Raw genomic sequence first — 19,807 nt, 5'->3', positions numbered from 1 at the left:
TCACGGGCTACCTGGTGCCCGCGGGCACCGTGTTGGTGACCACTGATTTAGAGTCTTCCATGAACCTGCCATGCATGTTTTGGGAATTTGGGAGGAAACCAGAGTACTCAGAGAAAACACACGCAGGTGCGAGGAGAAGATGCAAACTCCACACAGGAAGGCCGGAACCAGAATTGAACCATGAACCTCTGCAATGTGAGGTGGACGTGCTAACAATCCGACCGCCGTGCCGCCATGATTAACTCATTCACTCCCAAAGACGTTTTTAAACGTCTTTTCAGACTTGGTCTAGAATTGGCTGGTACTGAATGAGTTAAAGATATATAGTATGATTAAAAGATGAAATGCAGAAACACACACAAACATTAAGGCTGTTGCAAATAAAGAATGAGAATCTACAAGAGGTTAGCACGTGGGCTTCACAGTGCGGAGGTACCGGGTTCGATTCCAGCTCCGGCCTCCCTGTGTGGAGTTTGCGTGGGTTTTCTCCGGGTGCTCCGGTTTCCTCCCACATTCCAAAAATATGCATGGCAGGCTGATTGAACACTCTAAATTGTCCCTAGGTGTGAGTGTGAGTGCGAATGGTTGTTCGTCTCTGTGTGCCCTGCGATTGGTTGGCAACCGATTCAGGGTGTCCCCCGCCTACTGCCCGGAGACAGCTGGGATAGGCTCCTGCACCCCCCGCGACCCTAGTGAGGATGAAGCGGTTAGGAAGATGAATGAATGAATGAATGAATCTACAAGAATGTGATAATAATAATAATAATAATAATAATAATAATAATATTATAATAATATGATGGTGATAATTTGATTTTTATGTTTGACATTTTCAAATATTCTCTTTGATTATCAAAACGAATCAATTTCACCTACAACATAACTGTCACGTTCTTCCCGAGGCGATGAACAGACCGCCTCGTACAGAACAAAAAGAAATAAAGGGGTGGATTCCCAGTAAAGCAGACACGGAAAGATCTTGTCAGAAAAACAAGAGTCTTTAATGACTAACAGAAAGAGCCCGACAGGGAAACGGTAACAAAAGGCGCAACAAAAGCGATGGCTCCCTCGACATAGTGGGATATGAGGAGGGCGCTGCCGGGGTGGTTGGACGAACCCCGGGGGGAGGTGGTCTCCGCTCCTCCACCCGAACTAAGCGAGGTTCGAAATCATCGAACCGATGAGCCAGCATGGAGACCGCGCCGCGGAGTTCCGAAATGGCTTGGCCCTGCTGACTCATCTGTTGCTCTTGTCGGGAAAGAGCGGACAATATCTTTTCGATGTCTGCGGGATCCATGGTGGCCGGAGAATTCTGTCACGTTCTGCCCGAGGCGATGAACAGACCGCCTCGTACAGAACAAAAAGAAATAAAGGGGTGGATTCCCAGTAAAGCAGACACGGAAAGATCTTGTCAGAAAAACAAAAGAGTCTTTAATGACTAACAGAAAGAGCCCGACAGGGAAACAGTAACAAAAGGCGCTGGTCAATTAAGGACCAGGAAATAAGGAAACAACCGAAAACGCTCGCTGAAAAAACAAAGTGCGAGGAAGTACTGATTAGGCAATATATATGTATACAATTTAGTGACTAACGCGAATAGCAAGAGTAATGGCCGCAAGGCAAGAAGGCAACGAGTAATCTACCATAGAGGAATTAGCACGAGAGAACAATGGCACGGCGTGGAATTCTCCGGCAGTGAGTGGACTGCCAGAGCCTCTTAATAAAGGCAGATAATCAACCCGAAATAACGGACAGGTGTGCAGTTGGCGGAGGGAAAAGCCCGCCACCTGCTGGTGGGCACGGGACGTGACAATAACAGGAGGGTTAATCGGAAATAAACCTGCAGTAAGGTTCAAAAAAATAAATAAAGCTCCCAAAGTCCAGTTTATATTCTGCGGAAATATTATGCATTCATTTTGACAAGACATCATTTTGACAGGACAAATGTCTCCATATAAAATAAAATAAAAGTAAAAGAGTAAAAATAGCGTCAAGCATAAAAAATATACTTTTTTTAACATTTAGTCAATGGTTTTATGTTTTTCAACTTCATTACAGGATGATAGTAATTATTTTTGCAATGATATTGTGTACATATTTTTCTTGATTTCTAAAATACCTTCACACGCAATACGACAGTGGGGTGTACATATTTTTGATTTTAAGAATAAACCAATAATCTCTGACATGGAAATAAATACACTTGTAACATGACTAAATAAAACGGGAGTGGGGGGGCATGAAAAGTACAATTGGCAATTGGAGAGGGAAAATTCCCTCACTTGTGTTGGGAGATTAAATGTCTTCCAAGTGTTTATAGTATAATGAGAACATTGACCTGTCTAATCAGATATCAACCTTATTAATCTCCTCCATTATTCTTGTAAAACGGTGCTGGTCCATGGTCCAGAAGAATTAAATGAAAATTATCACTGTGAGTATAAACAACTATATACTGTACAGTCATGGTTCACAATATGGCTGTAAGAAGGGCATTGTATGTATAAAAATGACATTGTAATGCAATCACAATTTGTTAACCGGTGGCACGATGCGTGACAATGCAGAGGTGCCAGGTTAGATTCTGGCTCCAGCCTTCCTGTGTGGAGTTTGCATGGTCTCCCCGTGTCTGCGTGGGTTTTCTCCGGGTAATGGAAGACGTAAAATTGTCCCTAGGTGTGGGTGTGAGCGCAGATGGTTGTTTGTCTATGTGTGCCCTGCTATTGGCTGGCAACCAGTTCAGAGTGTACCTGTCTAGTGCCAGAAGACAGCTGGGATCAGGTCCAGCATGGCCGCGACACTCGTGAGGATTAGCAGATTATAAAATGGATGAATGGAAGGATTTGCTAACCATCAAAACATACAACTGTTTACAGCTGTGTGCAAAATGAATATTGGAGGCACTTTTCTAATGGATTTCTAGGGGGCTCAATTACGTATACACCAAGGGCCGTCAAGTATATTGACCATATTTAAAATGCCATTTTTGTCATACATATATCTTGTTAGGAAGGAAATGTGGAAATAATGACACCCCCCCAACCCCCACTTCCAGTAGCGCTGATGAAGAATATTGCGCATCATTTAAGTTGCCCGTCCCTGATCTAAATGCTCACCACATACTTCGACAAGTCTAACCTTGACCTTAGAAGGGTTGGTGTATATGAAGTCAAACATTTTCTTTGATTTAGGCTGAAATTGTGGTCGATTGTACTTACATTGCAAACATCACGTGACCAAGTCAGGAAATAATTTCAGTCAACAGCAGGAGGCGCTGCTGTATAAAACGTCAACCGCCTTGAGAACGGGAGGCATTGGGTGAGAACGAGTGGATTTATCTGCTCTATTCTTATTCCACCAACCCCAAAATGATCAGAATACAGGACTGACATTAAGTGGCGCACGTAGAGCATATTATTGCAAAGAAAGTTTTTGACTTGGTGTCCATTTGAAGCACAATTTGTTGACCCAATTGCCGCTAAATATTTTGCATCAAATACAGTAATCCAGATTTTTCAATAACCCAGTTTTGTTAACGTTTATCCTCACCAGAGTCGCGGATGTGCTGGAGTTTGGGCTAGAGGTCACCGTGACACCCCATCCATACTTTCAAGTGCAGTATTTGGAAAAAAAAATCAACAAGTGATCTGTTTACTATGGGGATATGTTTTTATTCTGAATTTGTTGACTTTTTATACACCGCGTCTCAGTTAGGAGTGTTTTAGCAATGGAATTGAAAATGATTCTACATACTAAAAACAGCTACATTAAATAGCATGAGACACTCATTCACATTCATTCGTGTTCAGGTAAATCTCAATAAATGACAACGTCATGGAATTTATATTGGATGTTCAATTAAAAAGTGGAACCCTTTATTTATTATCATTTTACATGTTCTCCCTGTCACTGTGTGGGTTTTCTCCGGGTACTCCGGTTTCCTCCTACATACCAAGAACATGTACGGTAGGTTAATTGATGACTCTAAATTGCCCAAAGGTGTGACTGTGACTGTGAATGCTTGTTTGTCTATATGTTCTCTGCAATTGGCTGGAAACCAGTTCAGGGTGTACCTCGCCTAATTCCCGAAGACAGCTGGGATAGAATCCAGCAGGCCCCGCAACCCTCATGAATGAGGATAAAGCAGTTCAGATAATGGATGGATGGCTAGCGCTGCATTGGCACTAAATGACGCCAGCCCAGAAGGCATATGCCCATGTACGCCAGAGAGCTAGTTCAGCCCTGGTAATAAGCAAAAGAATCACATCCTGGTCTACAGGACAGTTGTGTTTAAATTTTTAGTCCAACACATTTGCATCTAATCTTTGAAAACTATTTTTAATCTTTATTAAGGGAATGTGTTGATGTAACATGTTAATTTGTCTTACTTTTATACATGAACTAATAAATCGGATCCTATTTTAGTTTAATCTTTTCAGTACTTCTTTAGGAAAATGTTGATGGCCAAATTAATACTGAGTATACGTTTGAGGTATAAAGCCTCTGTCTCGATTTTGTTGAACCTTGAGTGCTCACCGCTACTTTATTTTAATGTTGGTCATGAAGGAAATACGTACTACAATACTGAGCGCGAGCTATGTCGCCGCCTCTCGCCTGCGAGATCAACCTCTGGGAAAAAAGACACCCTTATTGGAAAAAAAGTGCTAGTTGTTGCTAGGCTAGCTACTTAGCTTCGCAAAAACGTAGCACACGTTGGCTAACCTGGTCCAAATGCAAGACTACAACAGGGCGTTCCAGTAGTTCATGGAATTATTTCGGATAGCGGGTCAAATGGTAAGCTGGCTCATCGGTAGCTCGATGTGTGTTTACGCGGCGAGCTCGTGCTAACCCGTTTGTTACCCTCCGTATCGTAGCGATGCGGCTAGGTTAGCTTTTCGGCTAACTGATAACGTCCAAACATTGAACCTGGAATTCATATTGACATTCTTCCAGTGTAATAACTAGCAACAATTTGGAAGTAGTGGACTGTATACAATGTCAATATATTTATGTGGCCACGGAGTACACAGGAGTTAAGTAATCGTTCAGTTTAGCTTGTTAGCGAGATAGGAAGTTAATGTTACTCGAATTTAAAAAGAAATCTCCCAGTTAACGGCAGTTAAACTTTGACATGATGTGTGTGCAGGATTCATTGCAATCATTTTGTGTCCTGTGCAGGTTTATGAGTCTGTGCAGACATGGGCGACATGAAAACCCCGGATTTTGATGATCTTCTGGCTGCCTTTGACATCCCAGATGCCACAGGGTTGGATGCCAAAGAGCCCATCCAGGAGGGTAATGATGAGGGGCATCTAAAACACTCTGGAGTATCCACCAATGACAGTTTGCTGAGTAATCAAGCAATCCCTGTTGTGGATATTCCTGCTGTGAGTGTGATTGTAAAAAATACACATCACCAGGAGTCATTGGACGGTTTTGGAAATGGGCTCCACTCAGAATCAGCTTTGCCAAATGGATTTAATGGACAGAGATCTGGAGAGACGGCAAACAATGTATTCAGTAAGTCTTTTATCTCTGCTCTGAATGGGGAATTTTCAAGTGAATTTCTTGGAAAGGCACCTATTCAACACAAACCCGATGCAACGCCGCTTTTTTCCCAATCACATGTTCACTCAAGTCCTATTTCCAGTCCTGAGCATGAAGACAGTTTAATAAGGAGACAAAATGTGCATTCCAAGCAAGAGAGATCATGTTTCCCCGAAGAATCCAATTTGATGGAACCCTCAGCAGCAGACGAGCCACAAAAGACAGAACTTAGTATTTTCAATGAGCTTCGGGAAGACAATGAGTCGCCCGGGAGAAGAAACGAGGAGCCACCTGACACCAGTGTCAGTAATAAAATGACAAGAGCACACAGTGGCCTTCCTCATCTATGCAGTAACAAGACCTTGAGTGAGACTACCTGCAATTTGGGAACCTCTGTGGATGGCCCTGACTCGTTTTCACAAATCAAGCCGTACGCTTCTAAAGTACCATCTTGCCTTGAGGCCCTAGTTGCTCTCAATGCTAGAAAGGAACCCAGCGAGCAAATAAGGAGTCCCAGAGAGTCTCAAGCAATGAACAGCGACTGCATGAAATACAGCCCCAAGGTGCCCATATCCCCTCGTAGTCCCATGAGCCCGCTGGAAACGGTGAAGCGACTCATGAAGCCACCCGACAGCCCAGTGAGCATCTGTAGTGACAGCAGCGGCAAGGCCGGAGGCTCGCCCCCTGTCATACCCAAAGTCCGAATAAAGACCATCAAAACCACCACTGGGCAGGTGAAGCGCACCGTTACCAGCGTGCTGCCCGATTCCGAAACGGACGACGTCCACTCAGCCTACGAGTCTTCGCCATCACAGAGTTTGTTGAGTGAGGATGGAGCGTATTCACCAAAAGTCTTGCACAGCAAATCGGAAGAAACCCCCAGGACTCCGACAGTGTTCCAGAATTTACCCGTCCGAAGATCAGCTGCACCTCGGGCACATAGGCCAAAGAGAATATCTTCTAGTAAAGGACATACAAGAAGCTCTGGCTTCCTACCCAAAGCAGCACACCTTGCCAGTTTGAACCTCGTCCCTCACAGCGTCGCCACCTCGGTGACCGCCCGCTCCGCCTCGCATCAATCCAGCCAGCACACGCTTTCCTCAACTGTGTGCAGCACCGTCCCATTGGTGCATCAGATCAAAACTTGGCCACAAACATCTGTCCCTAACACAGCAGCCAGCACCCTCAACCGTCTTCTAAACAACGCCAACCCAGTGCCGACATACGTGCCTGACCTGAATCCCCCACCCGACAGCGACATCCGCCTCCCGGTGCGAGGCTACCGCTGTCTCGAGTGCGGGGACTCGTTCGGGGTAGAGCGAAGCCTTGCGTTCCATTACAGCCGGAGGAGCGTCCACATCGAGGTGGGATGCACGCACTGCGCCAAGACCATGGTGTTCTTCAACAAGTGTGCCCTGCTAGCGCACGCCAGGGAGCACAAGAAAAACGGAGCGGTGATGCAGTGCACGCAGCTCCACATGAAACCCATCGCTGAGGCGAACATGTTCGTGCCTCTCGGTACAGAGCCACTCAAAACGGACTCTCGCGCCACACCATCTCGCTCACTTAAAAGTCAGCCAGCCATGCCTCTCTATCCAGACGACGTCACCCACCACAGATTGTGGTGCTTGGAGTGCAACAAGCAAATGTCAGACCACCGAGCACTCACTGGCCATTATCAGTCTCTTTCAGACGATAAGAAAGGATTGGTGGGTAGACTCTTTTTGCAATATGATCAGTTAAGGCTAATGAATCCTATGTAATTGATTGAGGATCAACAAATTAAGTACATTTTCAGACAGGATTGCTTGTTTATTTAGCTGGGATGGATTTGATTTACTGATCATTAATTTTGTCGATTGTGTGGGAAGTATTGTTGAATAATAGTGTCTTAACATAATTGAGGCAAAGTGGAGAGGTGCTCTTGGTTTTGTCTCATCTCGACTGAGGTGAAAAGAAGACAGCATGATCAGCTATGAAAAGCTAAACTCTACTTAGAGTTGTTAACTTAATAAACTGTGAATCTTTTTCACATTGACTATGACAATTTCACACATTCCTACCAAACAAGTGTGGTGTAATGTTTCGTCAGTCGAATTAGATTACAACAGTATGGCTATGCCTAAGTATCGAAATAAATTCTCCCGAATTACCGTAAACTTACAATGGGTCCTAGCTATATGACGGCGTTTCATTCCTACACTGGAGACAGAAGTCTGAATGTGCTGTAATCCATCGTTAACCTAAGTTAACACAGTAGTCCAGTCATGATTACAAAAAAGTCATTATTATGAAAAAAAAAAAATTACAGGCCGCATTAAAAAAAAAACACTAAGTGTCGCTTTAACGGCGTGTTTTCTCTGCCATTTTATTTAGCCCCAGGCAAAGTAATGAATTGTGTGGTGTTTGTAACCTCAAAATAGTATGTGTTATTACCGCCGTAAAACCGCTCTGTGTATTTGCTTTTCATTCAATGAAGAGCCTCCACTCATTTATGCTCAGATTCATTTGTTTCTTCATTTACTGCATGTTCGCGTTAGCCCGTTTTCAGATGAAATGTATTTTTACTGGACCCATCCGTACACTAAATTTTTCATATGCTACATCCCGCCCTGTCATCTCTTCCCAACAGATTTGCAAGCTTTGCTCCATGTTGCTACCCAACAGGTGCAGCTTGAAAGCCCACCTGCGTATTCACGCACTCAAGCCCCCTTATTGCTGCCCCGAGTGTGGCGCCGTGGGTCATTCTGCCGACATTCAGAAGCACGTCAGGGAAAACTGTCTCCACTATGCACGCAAAGCCTGGTACAAGTAAGTTAGCGTGAGCTGACTTGATTTGGATCTGGGCCATTCTAGAAATAGGAGGTTTCTTTTGAGAACGTTTTGGACCAAAATCAAGTGCTATTTAGAGCTGCTGTGGCTACACCCTGACCTCATTTTCACCCTGATGTTCTTTCCCTGCAGATGTCTTCACTGCGAAGTGGTTTTCAAGACCCTTCTAGGACAAAAGTCACACATTGAGGAGAAACACTGCCAGGTTCTCCACAAATGCTCCGCCTGCCCCGTGGCCTTCAAAACTTCAGTCAGCTATGAAGCTCATTTAAAGAAAAAACATAGTGCTAGCAAAATCCCTCCTCAGTAAGTTTCACCCTCGTGGCCACATCACTTTTGTGTCCTTTTCCATTTCCTCTGAACTAAAGATTTGTTTTGTTTCACAGGTTCACCTTCAAATGCTCATGTGGTGACATTTTCCAGAAGAAGTGGTTACTCTTTCAGCATTTTCATCAGGACGCCAACAAGCGTCTGTGTTGTGTGTTTAAGTGTCCAGAATGCAACTCTGTCTTTTCTCAAAAGCAGCCATTGATGCAGCATTTCAAGGTAAACCTTGACTATTTCACCCAGGTTGCTGTCTTTGTGAGTGTGAAATATGCCTGGGAGGAATGCTTTTTGGAATGGAATGCGGGTGGACATTTGAAGCCTTGAATTATGATGAAACAAAACTAAAATGTTCATCGTTTTTGCAGTTGAAGTCAAAATAGTACATTATTTTGGGTGTTGCATTCACAATCCCTGAATTACTTACCGTTTTTAAAATCATAACTTAATGACAACTTTATTACACTTAAGATTCATGTTATGTGACAATATGCCATGTGTTTGTATTTTCTGTTTCCACAGAGTGTACATGGAGGAGAGGTGAGACCAGAGACAGAGGTGAACGATACACAAACTAACAATAGTAGTTTGCACCGGGAGGCCAGTCCCATCAATGACCTGGTAAAACCCACGGAGGCTCCCCGAAAGAAGGCGGAGAAGGACAGCAACTCTCGAGTGAGGTCGTCCGGCTGGACGTGTGGGGAATGTCTCCAGTGTTTCCCTGAGCGAGACCTCTACCTTTCCCACCTGAAGTCCAAGCATGGAAAGGTGAGGAACTATTTACATTCATTTGCTTTTTGTATACACACTTTTTTTTCCTCACCACACATACACACAAAATTGTATCGTCCTCCTCAGTTTTGATGACATTTCATTGAATAATAGAGTCAATGAAATTTCCCAACAAGCTATCATGGCTCGATGAGCTTCCACATTTGTGGATGAGAATACATGAGAACGAAAATAACATTTTTGGTACACAGTTGACGTGTTCCAGGTGAAAAGCAGCAATACAGAGAGAAAAAAAAACATTGAAATAATATTAACCCTCTCACAAACGTAAGACACATTCTGTCAGTCTGCCCCCCGGGTAGTCCATAGTTTACAGCCACCAGAGTGTCTGCGCATGGCTAATGTATCCATTGTGAAGTGCTTCGAGTGTGTTGCAGAAAAGCACCATATAAATCCGACACATTATTATTATGACATTTATATTCATTAAGACACACTTTAAGCATTCCTTAGCGCCTCTTTTTACTCTTGCTCGCGCAGTTCTCTGAAGAAGAAGCCCGGTGTACATGCTTCAAGCTGTTTATTTGTCACTCCTAGTTGAAGTTTTCTATAAAACTAACAAATCAAGAGAATTAAACATTGGAAATTTGAACTCCAAAATATCCAACCAAGCCATATAATTTCTTATATAAATTTTCAGTAGCTTATTGCTAACATATGATGTGGAATGCCATAGCAAGCTAATTTAAATTAGCACAGGTGTTACCACAGCTATGAACCACACACTTAAGCAGGAAAATAAAAATACTCACGGGCTTATCATTTATCTGGTCTGCGGGGGAAAAAAACACTATTACTGGGGGCCTTCTCTGCCTCTTCTTGCCCGCATATTATTACGCTCCATCTCATGCGTTTGACCTCAGTGCTGTCTGGCTTGTTGTAGCAGAACTCTAAATTCTGACTAGCTTTTACTGTGCAAAAAAACAAAATTTAAAAAAATATTAAAAAAGGTGAACATTGTGTGATTTTGGATTTAATAATAATACATTTTATTTATAAGCGCCTTTCAAGACACCCAAGGACACTTTACAATAACAAAAAACACAAAACAATACGGGTTGAGCAGCGGCAGCCAAAACGCGCCAGCGTTCACTCAACCCGAAAGTCAGAAAGAAACCACAAGAGAGGGAGAAAAAAAAAAATACGCTCGAACTACCCTCATTTGCGGATAATTTGAGTCAGGCAAAAAACTCCTGCACAGGCATATGACTGTTACAACAGGTCACAAGACATAAATCAATCAAGACAGTGAAACAAGGGAATGTATGACGGAGGGGGTGATGGTGGGGGACTAGCTTCCGTGCGTACTTTCATCAGGGGAAGGTCGAGATAGCAGATGTTGTTTTGGTAGCACTGTAAGAAAATTGGGATACAGTACATGTTTATGATCTATGGCAGGGGTGTCCAAACTTTTTGCCAAGGGGGCCAGATTTTGTGTGGTAAAATGTCGGGGGGGCCGACCTTGGCTGACATTCTTTACATTGAACAACAATATTGTTCAACAAATTTTAGTAAGCCAGTCTGTTTCAGATTTCCATTTTTATTTTAATTTCAACAATCTTAAGAATTTTTTTTGGTTCATTTGAAACAGGTATATCACATGCAACTGCTTATTCACTTGACTTTTTCTTAAACGGAAGTCTCCTGAGTGCAAATTGATTGATTTGAAACATAAAATGTATCACCATGACTTTTCAATAGTCACAAAACCTTTGACTCGAACAACAGGGAAATGAACAAGCAATACACATATCCACAACTGCAAGGATCACTAATAAAGGTTTTCTTAAATATGACATATCGGTCAATATAAACACGGAGTGATGTCTTGTTAACTCGTGAGTGATGTCTCGTAGAGTGCTACTGCCCTCTAGTGTCTAAATGCTATTACTCATTTAGTGAATGCTATTACTCATTTAGCCACTAGAGGGAAGCAGAACTCTATGAAACATCACTCACCAGTCTACGAGACCTCAGTCAATGCAACACGTGTTCCATTGCGCCCAACCTGCGGGCCAGACGGCACTGATTTTATGACAGGGGCCGAGGGCCGGATGAAATTCGACCGCGGGCCGGATTTGGCCCCTGGGCCGGACTTTGGACATGCCTGATCTATGGCCTTGCTTGTGTGGTTATAAAAAGTTTCAACTATTGACCGTGTGGGGGTTTTTTTGTTTGCTTTTATGAGGTGTAAAAGTAAATAGTGAGCATAATTTTCCTGTTAGAGCGCTGTAAAAGCATTATCTAATCTTATTGGCCGAACACGTCACATTTACAGTATTGGCACCAGTTAATATTAACTAAAACAGATACAGTGTCTGATTGTCCACAACCAATGAAGTCATTTAATGGATTTCTTCATCAGCCACAGTAGTACAAGCAGTCCAAACAAATTAATTGTTCATGTGTGACATTTTAATGTTACTCAATGTTTCCTGTCCTCAGTCATTAAAGCGCTACCCCTGCCGGCAGTGCGAACAGTCGTTCAACTCCACGACGAGCCTAAGAAGACACATTCGCGGTGACCACGATGTCAAGAAGAAAATTTACATTTGTTGGTAAGATCAGTGTAAAGATGACCAAATTTATCTTGGACAATGCGACCACCAAAGCGTATTCCCGGACAATGATTGATTTGTTTGTATTTAAGACAATTTTATCGACAAAAAAAGGGGGAAAACATTTGAGGCTCCTTTTTCCCTAAATTAGTATGACTTTAGAACAGGGGTGTCCAAACTTTTTGCCAAGGGGGCCAGATTTTATGTGGTAAAATGTCGGGGGGTCGACCTTGGCTGACATTCTTTACATTGAACAACAATATTGTTCAGCAAATTTTAGTAAGCCAGGCTGTTTCACATTTCCATTTTTATTTTAATTTCAACAATCTTAAGAATTTCTTTTGGTTCATTTGAAACAGGTATATCACATGCAACTGCTTATTCACTTAACTTTTTCTTAAACAGAAGTCTCCTGAGTGCAAATGGATTGATTTGAAACATGTATCACCATGACTTTTCAATAGTCACAAAACCTTTAACTCGAACAACAGGGAAATGAACAAGCAATACACATATCCACAACTGCAAGGATCATTTGAAATATGACATATCAGTCAATATAAACACGGAGTGATGTCTTGATAACTCGTGAGTGATGCCCTCTAGTGTCTAAATGCTATTACTCATTTAGTGAATGCTATTACTCATTTAGCCACTAGAGGGAAGCAGTACTCTATGAAACATCACTCACCAGTCTACGAGACCTCAGTCAATGCAACACGTGTTCCATTGCGCCCAACCTGCGGGCCAGACGGCACTGATTTTATGACAGGGGCCGGGGGCGGATGAAATTCGACCGCGGGCCGGATTTGCTTTAGAAGGACTATCTTTGCCAGGAGCGTCTGTTATATTTGATCCTGTAGAGGCTAACCATCTAAATGGACTGTGTTAAGGTATTGCACAGACAGAAAGACAACATTTACCAGCAGTGTGATGATGAAGAACCACATCAGTCTGATGCATGGAATCAAAAATCCTGACCTTGGTCAAATGCCAAAAACCTCCATGCCGGAATGCAAAAACGTTTTGGGCAAGGTAACAATATTTCTTTCACAATAACTGTTAGTGTTAATATCACTGGTCATCATATCGAGACCTTTTTTTGAGCGCAGGATTCTGGACCACCCACCGCAGGCAAGGAGGAGAGTCGGGACGTGGCAATTTCCCAACAGGCTCCTTCAGCCAAGCGTCTAAAAATGCAGTTCCGCTGCTCCAAGTGCGGATTCATCACGGACGACAACATCCAGTTCCAGGAGCACATTGCAACGCATAAAAGCACCCAAAACACTCCCCAGTGCCTTCACTGCGGCCTGTGCTTCACATCGTCGCTGTCCCTCAGCAGACACCAGGTCATCGTTCACAAGGTTAGAAATCTTGCAGAGGAGGAAGAGGTGGTGACAGACAGTTGTCCCAAAGAGGAGCCCTCGCAGCCAGACCAGGTCTCTCATTCAAATTTCACCCAGACATCAGGACAATGACGTCAATGTCCATACATCTCTCAAGCTGCTTTCTGTCTGGAACTACCACACACTGCTCGATTCTCTACATGGTCATGCTGTTTACAGAGCCACTGCAGCACATTAAAACAAAGGTTTAAAGAAAACACACGCACACACACGCATAGTTATAGATGGCAAACTGATAGACCTGGTTTCATAGCTTTTTTTAATTGATCTTTGTATGCTGGCTATTATGCAATGTGCCTGCCTGCCTGTGGCACTCATGTTACCGCTAAAGCTATCTCTTTTTTTAAATTAATTTTTTTAACGAATATTTCATCCACCATGATAAGGGAGTTACGAAACTGGGATTATAGTTTTGGTACAAACCAATAACATCATGGAGGGATAAGATTGTGCTTTTTTGTGACTTTTGTAATGGACTGCAATTTAATTGCTTAAATCTTAGTATTAATGCCACCAAATGTCTTCTGAATGGCATTCTGGGCACTCATCATGCACTATTCATTTAAAAGCAGTACTAATGACCATAGACTGATGCTAAAGCCTTTCAGAAGTTGGGTTGTGGAATAAGAACGATGTTTCACTATGTGAGCATTATATGCTTTTATTTGTTGTTTTTTTGTGAAAGGTTGGAAAGGGGAAGCAGAGAAAGTTGTTGAATGTGAGGTTTAGCAGTACTAAAAATACCTCAAACTACAGTAAAATGTCTTTTGGAGGCATGTAAATTCTGTAATGTCAAAAATCAAGGTACGCGAGTCAAGATTAGACCTAGCGTATTGTGACTAGCAAAAATCTGAAAGGAGGCAAGTGAGGAATGCCTTTGCTGTGACTGTTTTGTGTTGGAAGTGTGACAGTAACTACCTCCATGGTAAATGGCAGTGATTGTTCAATGTGCAGAGGAGTCACAGTTAATCTCAGTGCAATTCAGAATCTATTATCCCACAATATAAAATTTTATAAATTGATTTGGGGAACCATATTGACCCTGTTAAGTCATATTGACTTGTTATGTAAGTGCTACATGAGTTTTTAATTTTCTCCTTTCTGCATCCTTAAAGGCAGCATGTGGCTGCTCAGTCTGACATGCATGATTTGTCCTTTTGTGCCCACTGAAGGATTTATTTTTTTAAATACATTTGATACCCTGTACAGTGACGACTTGTATACCAGCCATAAGAGCCTTGCTTAAGCTATGACATCTATTCAGCATGCAGTGGCCCATGAGCCTTACTGTTATGTTCCCCGAATAAAGAATTGGTGCATTTAGTTATATTCATGTCATGACTTTTTTTTGATGGCTCACTAAGAATGAAAATGCAATTGTCATGAGCACTATTTGACCATTATAGGAAACATGAAATATTTGATGCAGCTTTTGTACTGGCCACCCTATATTAAAACCATCCTTTCCCACTATAACTGCTTGTCTCCAGCCTGGGGGGCAGATGCAAAGACATTTTATTTGAATAACAACTTAAGACTCAAAGGCAAATCGCCCGGCCTGCGTGGGTTTTATCTGGGTACTGTACTCCGGTTTCCTCACACATTCCAAAAACATACATGGGAGGTTAATGCAGCACTAATTGTCTCAAGATGTGAGTGTGAGTGTCCCCCACCTACTGCCCAAAGACAGATGGGATAGGCTCTGTCACGTCCCGCGACCCTCGTGAGGATAAGCGGCTCAGAAAATTGATGGATGGATGGATGAACAATTAATTTATATTATAGTGCACAGTGTAATTCAATTCATTATTGTAAGAAGTTCATATTTCTTTTAACTGTGCTTTTGTACAAACTTTAATATGTTTTAAAATATGACAGAGTGGGTGTAATAAATTCGACACTATAATATTGTTCGTTACTGATTTAAGTTTTACGCCAAAGTAATTGTATTGAATATGATGTGAGTAGTACGTATCTTTAATGAAATAAAGGTTCCGTAGAATTTTATTTCACCATTTAATTCAATTTAATAAGTAATATATTCGCTTAGTTCACCACAGTAATTATTTCAAATATTTATTTTGAGTGGCTTTATACAGCAGTTATTTATTTATCCAGATTTTTCGTGAGCACCCTCTAACGGTCGAATCAAAAAGGTTTTAGTTAGTTATCACATCCGGGTCATAGTTGAAATATGACACTCCACAACACTATTTAGTGTGGCTATCTCAACTACAAAATCCCAAGTCATGCCTTTAATAGTTATGTGTGGTTATCCGTGCAGTGGTAAAACGCGGAGAGCGGAGGAATTAAAAGGTTATTTCGAACAAAACACTGACAGAAAGGTTCACATTGTGGGAGACTCACCCCTGGCCGCTGAGAAGAACGCCGTGTATGCAGGCAAGTGTTAAACTAGCCGCTCTAACAATCATCGGCCACAAGAATCATGTTTTACAAGTAGATGCAATATAATATAGCCGTTGTGTGAATAAATGTTTGTGGAAAATTTTGCGAGGTCTTTGTATTCCCTGCACCGCATGGTGCAGTTTATATAGCCAGGGCAAAAATACAAACAAATCCTACTGATGTTCATTTTGGACTGACACTTAAAATAAGTTATCGAAAAATATTTTTAATCGTGTAAGTTTCAAAAAAATGCAGTCATTTGGATCATCTCATGTAATTAAATAGGCCAATAAAATTACTAGAATTACATATCTTATTGAACATGAAATGTGTTTTCCACTGCACCAAAACAAACAATTTATTTTTATGATGATGATGATGGTTATTATTATTATATTTGTGGTTAGTGTTGTTATTATTCTAGCTTTGTATGTAACATGTATGTCTTGTTTGTCTTAAAGGAGAAAGGGAGAGAGAATGGACATTCGTGGAAGTGTCTTCAAAATCTAATACAAAGGCATTTGTTTGCACAAAATAAGCGTGGTTGTGTGTTGCAGATTCTCAAAAGGAAAAACAGGTCCGAGCTGCACTGAAAGCTGACGTGGAGAGGTGGGTACTCCGCAGATAGACTTCATTTTTTTTGTTTCATTGTCTCTGGCCTTTTTAATATGTGTGCTGTTATTGTTCAGGAAAGTCAACAAGGATGACATTGTTATTTTGGATTCCTTAAACTACATTAAAGGTAATGTAGTCAATACAATAATACGCCTGGACGATAATGGCCTTAAAATGGCAACCAAAAAAAAAAGACAAATGAACTTGAATCAGTTCATAAAAACTATAAATTTCCCAACCCTATACATTAGTGACCTTAACTATGAAAACCTCTCCACCTTAATACATTGCAGGCTACCGCTATGAGCTTTTTTGTCTCATTAAACATGCACAGACACCACATTGCCTGGTAAGTACATTTACACGATGCCAATTTGGAAATCAAGGAACAGTGCAAGATGATGTAAAAATTATTCTTTTAAGGTATATTGTTTAACGTCAGATGAAGTGAGCTCAGCGTGGAACTCCAGCAGAGATGCAGAGGAGCAGTACACACAGGACATGTAAACAAATTTGCAAAAACAACATACACACATCTCAAAAGTCTTACAAGTAGAAGCATTACAAATATATTCACATTTGTCCTGTTATCTGCAGCTTGGATGCATTAATTCTGCGGTTTGAAGCGCCAGACTCCAGAAATCGCTGGGACAGTCCACTTTTCAACATTCTCCAAGATGATGCGCTACCATTTCAAGCCATCACTGACGCGCTCTTCAAAAGGAAAGCACCACCACCCAACCAGTCCACTCAAAGTGTAAGGCAAACTTTAAGAATGAGAAGGAAAAAAAGGAAATATGTTTGTGAATGAGACCTTCCTTTTTTTTCCTTTTTTTTAACAATTCCAATTCCAAATGGCATGGGTAACTGACACATCTTTGAAGGCACCATAAATGCTGAAAGGTACATGCAGGTTTTGGGGAAACATGTTGCTATCCAAGTATTGTATTCTTTTTATTTACAGCACTTTACAAACAGGGATGGTTGTTGATTTAAACCAACTTCCCAACTTCATTGGAATTGGATTTGTACACTTGTACAGTACTATTTTTTCAATTGACATAAGTGCAGTAACATTGGCTGTGTCTCTGCAGCAACCACTCTCATCTGCAAACTTCCTGTACGAGTTAGACAAGACCACACAGGATGTGTTAATGGTATGTTCTAGATTTTCTGCTCTTAGAATCCATGTGACGGTCTAAATTGGGGGTGACCACACACATAAGGACTTGTGATCGTAAACACTGAACAGGTACAACATTTCTGATCATCATCTGAGCGGATTGTTGTGCAAAGGTTACGATTGACACACCTCACACCATAAGGTAATCGCTCAGGGTAATTTTTCATAGCCACCGGAGAAAACGTTGCTGACTTTGATCACGGAGGGGTGGTGAAATACTCAAACTTGGCCCAATTGTCGCCATTTGCGAACGTTTACTGCTGGGTACATTCATATATTTCATAAGGAATCCAACCAATTAATGCCACTGAAGAATATTTTTTGTTACTCACTTAATTTGTAGTGTCATCGACAATGAATGTATTTTCCTCCCTTTTTCAGGCCATTTTCAATGCACAGAAAACAAGTGTTCCTGGAGACAGCATTTCAGTTCCAGGAGCGACAGAGAAAATATCCTTTTTCTGAACAACTCACATAAACATGTCAGGAGCTCTATATAGTTTGTGTGCAGGTAGGCCACATAAATAGTTCTTCATCTAATAGCATTTTGCTGACACATGAAGCCCCGCCTCCCGTGGTAGATACGGTGTTGGCAATTAGCTGGCTTGTCTGAAGGCTTCATGATTGATTAGGAAATCGATTAAAGGATCGCAGCTAAAGCTCTCTGCACAAATAACAAGTTGAGCCGTGTATCGAGAAAATTACAATTTATTGTTTTTAATTGGCAGCTAGAAAACACAAAATGTCGTGATTACATTTGCTTCTGCACAACAATGTTTGATGTAAAACCGACGCCTTTCGTATATTGAATGACTTGATGTGCTTCGTGGCTGATTTTTACTTTTAGTCTTAGATTAAAAGTAAAAATACTACTAGACTTTAGACTTTTCAATCGGCAATGCCATTCCTCAATCTGCAAGTCCTTAACCAGATGTTAAACATCGAGCTGACCAGAACCGTCAACATGGCCGAGCTGCGTAAATTCCGGCGCCAGTTCATCAGCTACAGCAAGATGCACCCGACAGAGAACACGGGTCAGATTTACAACATGTTTGTACAGTATTTAAATAAGAGTCTCCTTTGATGGATACATGTCACCAATTAAAATAGAAGTGTTTTTCAATTGAAAATGTTGAATCAGCATTATTTACGAGGACCTTTTTGTTTTGATTTGCTGCTTTGTGTTCTTTCACTGAATTCCACAAGTTAGTCATGAACATTTGGTCCAACGAAAGCGCCCTTCAGCACGAACACAATGTCCTTAAAGTTAGTCATGAACATTTGGTCCAACGAAAGCGCCCTTCAGCACGAACACAATGTCCTTAATTCTTTCCAACGGTGTGCTTGACCCATACGCAACCTTCTAGAGCAGGGGTGCCCAAGCTTTTTGGATCGAAGATCTACTTTTCGATCAACTAACCTCCCGGGATCTACTCTTACCGGCGCGCGCGCACACGCACACACACACACGCGCACGCTAGGATGAGAAACGGCCTGAAACGGAGGCATGCGACGCACTTTTGCAGCCTGTTAACTATCGTAGCTCATACGTACCGTTTTAAAGTGCTTCCCTGGGCCCTCCTAGATTCCTATTCTTTGCTCGTGCCCTTGGTGAATTGTACACGAAGCAAACTCTGAATGAGAATCATGACGATAAAAGATAGAGCGCAACAGCTCTGATCACAAGCTGCAATTGCAAACTGCTGAGCGCTAACAACTTCCGGTGACGTAATCACGCGCCACTGTAAATTTAAGATTTACCTGCTTTATTTTATTTTTTTGTGAAAATGAGACTGATAATATGATTAGTGTGCAGTGTATATTAACACAAAAAAATATATTAATAACATGTACAAAGACACACAAATGGTTGTTTGTTTTTTTTTTCTTCTCGACACGCCTCGGATCTACTTGGGAACTGTCTTAGATCTACCGGTAGATCAGGATCTACCTAATGGGCACCCCTGTTCTAGAGCCTACGTTCCCACCCATTGTTAGGATAATATGAATGATTTATTCGCTTGTAAAGATTTAGAACTATGTAAGATCATGAGGAAAAAGAGGTTGCATGCTCACATGCTGTTAATGACCGGAATGCCCCCACCGTCCCCACTGGAATGAAGCGTGAGTCAGCAAACAACATA

General features: G+C 41.8%; 2 protein-coding genes across 3 annotated transcripts; both read left to right on the top strand.

The window, feature by feature from the left end:
• Nucleotides 1–4,550: 4,550 nt before the first annotated feature.
• znf592 (zinc finger protein 592) lies at nucleotides 4,551–14,788 on the top strand. The gene is made up of 9 exons (XM_052059988.1): nucleotides 4,551–4,794; nucleotides 5,179–7,256; nucleotides 8,180–8,358; nucleotides 8,512–8,685; nucleotides 8,766–8,925; nucleotides 9,226–9,471; nucleotides 11,941–12,053; nucleotides 12,947–13,088; nucleotides 13,166–14,788. Exons 2-9 carry the CDS (start codon nucleotides 5,199–5,201, stop codon nucleotides 13,529–13,531), a joined length of 3,438 nt encoding a protein of 1,145 aa, XP_051915948.1. The 5' UTR covers nucleotides 4,551–4,794; nucleotides 5,179–5,198; the 3' UTR covers nucleotides 13,532–14,788.
• An 833-nt stretch (nucleotides 14,789–15,621) lies between these two features.
• On the top strand, nucleotides 15,622–18,793 carry kti12 (KTI12 chromatin associated homolog). 2 transcript variants are annotated; one of them, XM_052059989.1, is made up of 9 exons: nucleotides 15,622–15,859; nucleotides 16,423–16,474; nucleotides 16,555–16,607; nucleotides 16,774–16,829; nucleotides 16,904–16,983; nucleotides 17,078–17,237; nucleotides 17,575–17,637; nucleotides 18,045–18,115; nucleotides 18,606–18,793. In XM_052059989.1, the coding sequence occupies exons 1-9, from the start codon at nucleotides 15,709–15,711 to the stop codon at nucleotides 18,745–18,747; spliced, it is 828 nt and encodes a 275-aa protein (XP_051915949.1). In that variant the 5' UTR covers nucleotides 15,622–15,708; the 3' UTR covers nucleotides 18,748–18,793. The 2 variants fall into 2 exon arrangements, with proteins under 2 accessions (XP_051915949.1, XP_051915951.1); XM_052059991.1 differs by having other exon boundaries at nucleotides 18,045–18,124; nucleotides 18,615–18,793.
• Nucleotides 18,794–19,807: the final 1,014 nt, after the last annotated feature.

Source organism: Hippocampus zosterae, chromosome 3 (genome assembly GCF_025434085.1).
Source record: "Hippocampus zosterae strain Florida chromosome 3, ASM2543408v3, whole genome shotgun sequence".
Classification (NCBI taxonomy): Eukaryota; Metazoa; Chordata; class Actinopteri; order Syngnathiformes; family Syngnathidae; genus Hippocampus; species Hippocampus zosterae.
The sequence above is the reverse complement of the archived record's forward strand: the minus strand, read 5'-3'. Positions and strand labels throughout refer to the sequence as shown.

Coding starts and splice junctions, on each gene's coding strand:
- znf592 (XM_052059988.1), top strand. CDS start 5,199: ATGGGCGACATGAAAACCCCGGATTTTGATGATCTTCTGGCTGCCTTT. Junction 9,472..11,940: donor TGAAGTCCAAGCATGGAAAG/GTGAGGAACTAT, acceptor TCCTGTCCTCAG/TCATTAAAGCGCTACCCCTG. Junction 13,089..13,165: donor GCAAAAACGTTTTGGGCAAG/GTAACAATATTT, acceptor TTTTGAGCGCAG/GATTCTGGACCACCCACCGC.
- kti12 (XM_052059989.1), top strand. CDS start 15,709: ATGCCTTTAATAGTTATGTGTGGTTATCCGTGCAGTGGTAAAACGCGG. Junction 16,475..16,554: donor CTGAAAGCTGACGTGGAGAG/GTGGGTACTCCG, acceptor GTTATTGTTCAG/GAAAGTCAACAAGGATGACA. Junction 16,984..17,077: donor GAGCAGTACACACAGGACAT/GTAAACAAATTT, acceptor TGTTATCTGCAG/CTTGGATGCATTAATTCTGC.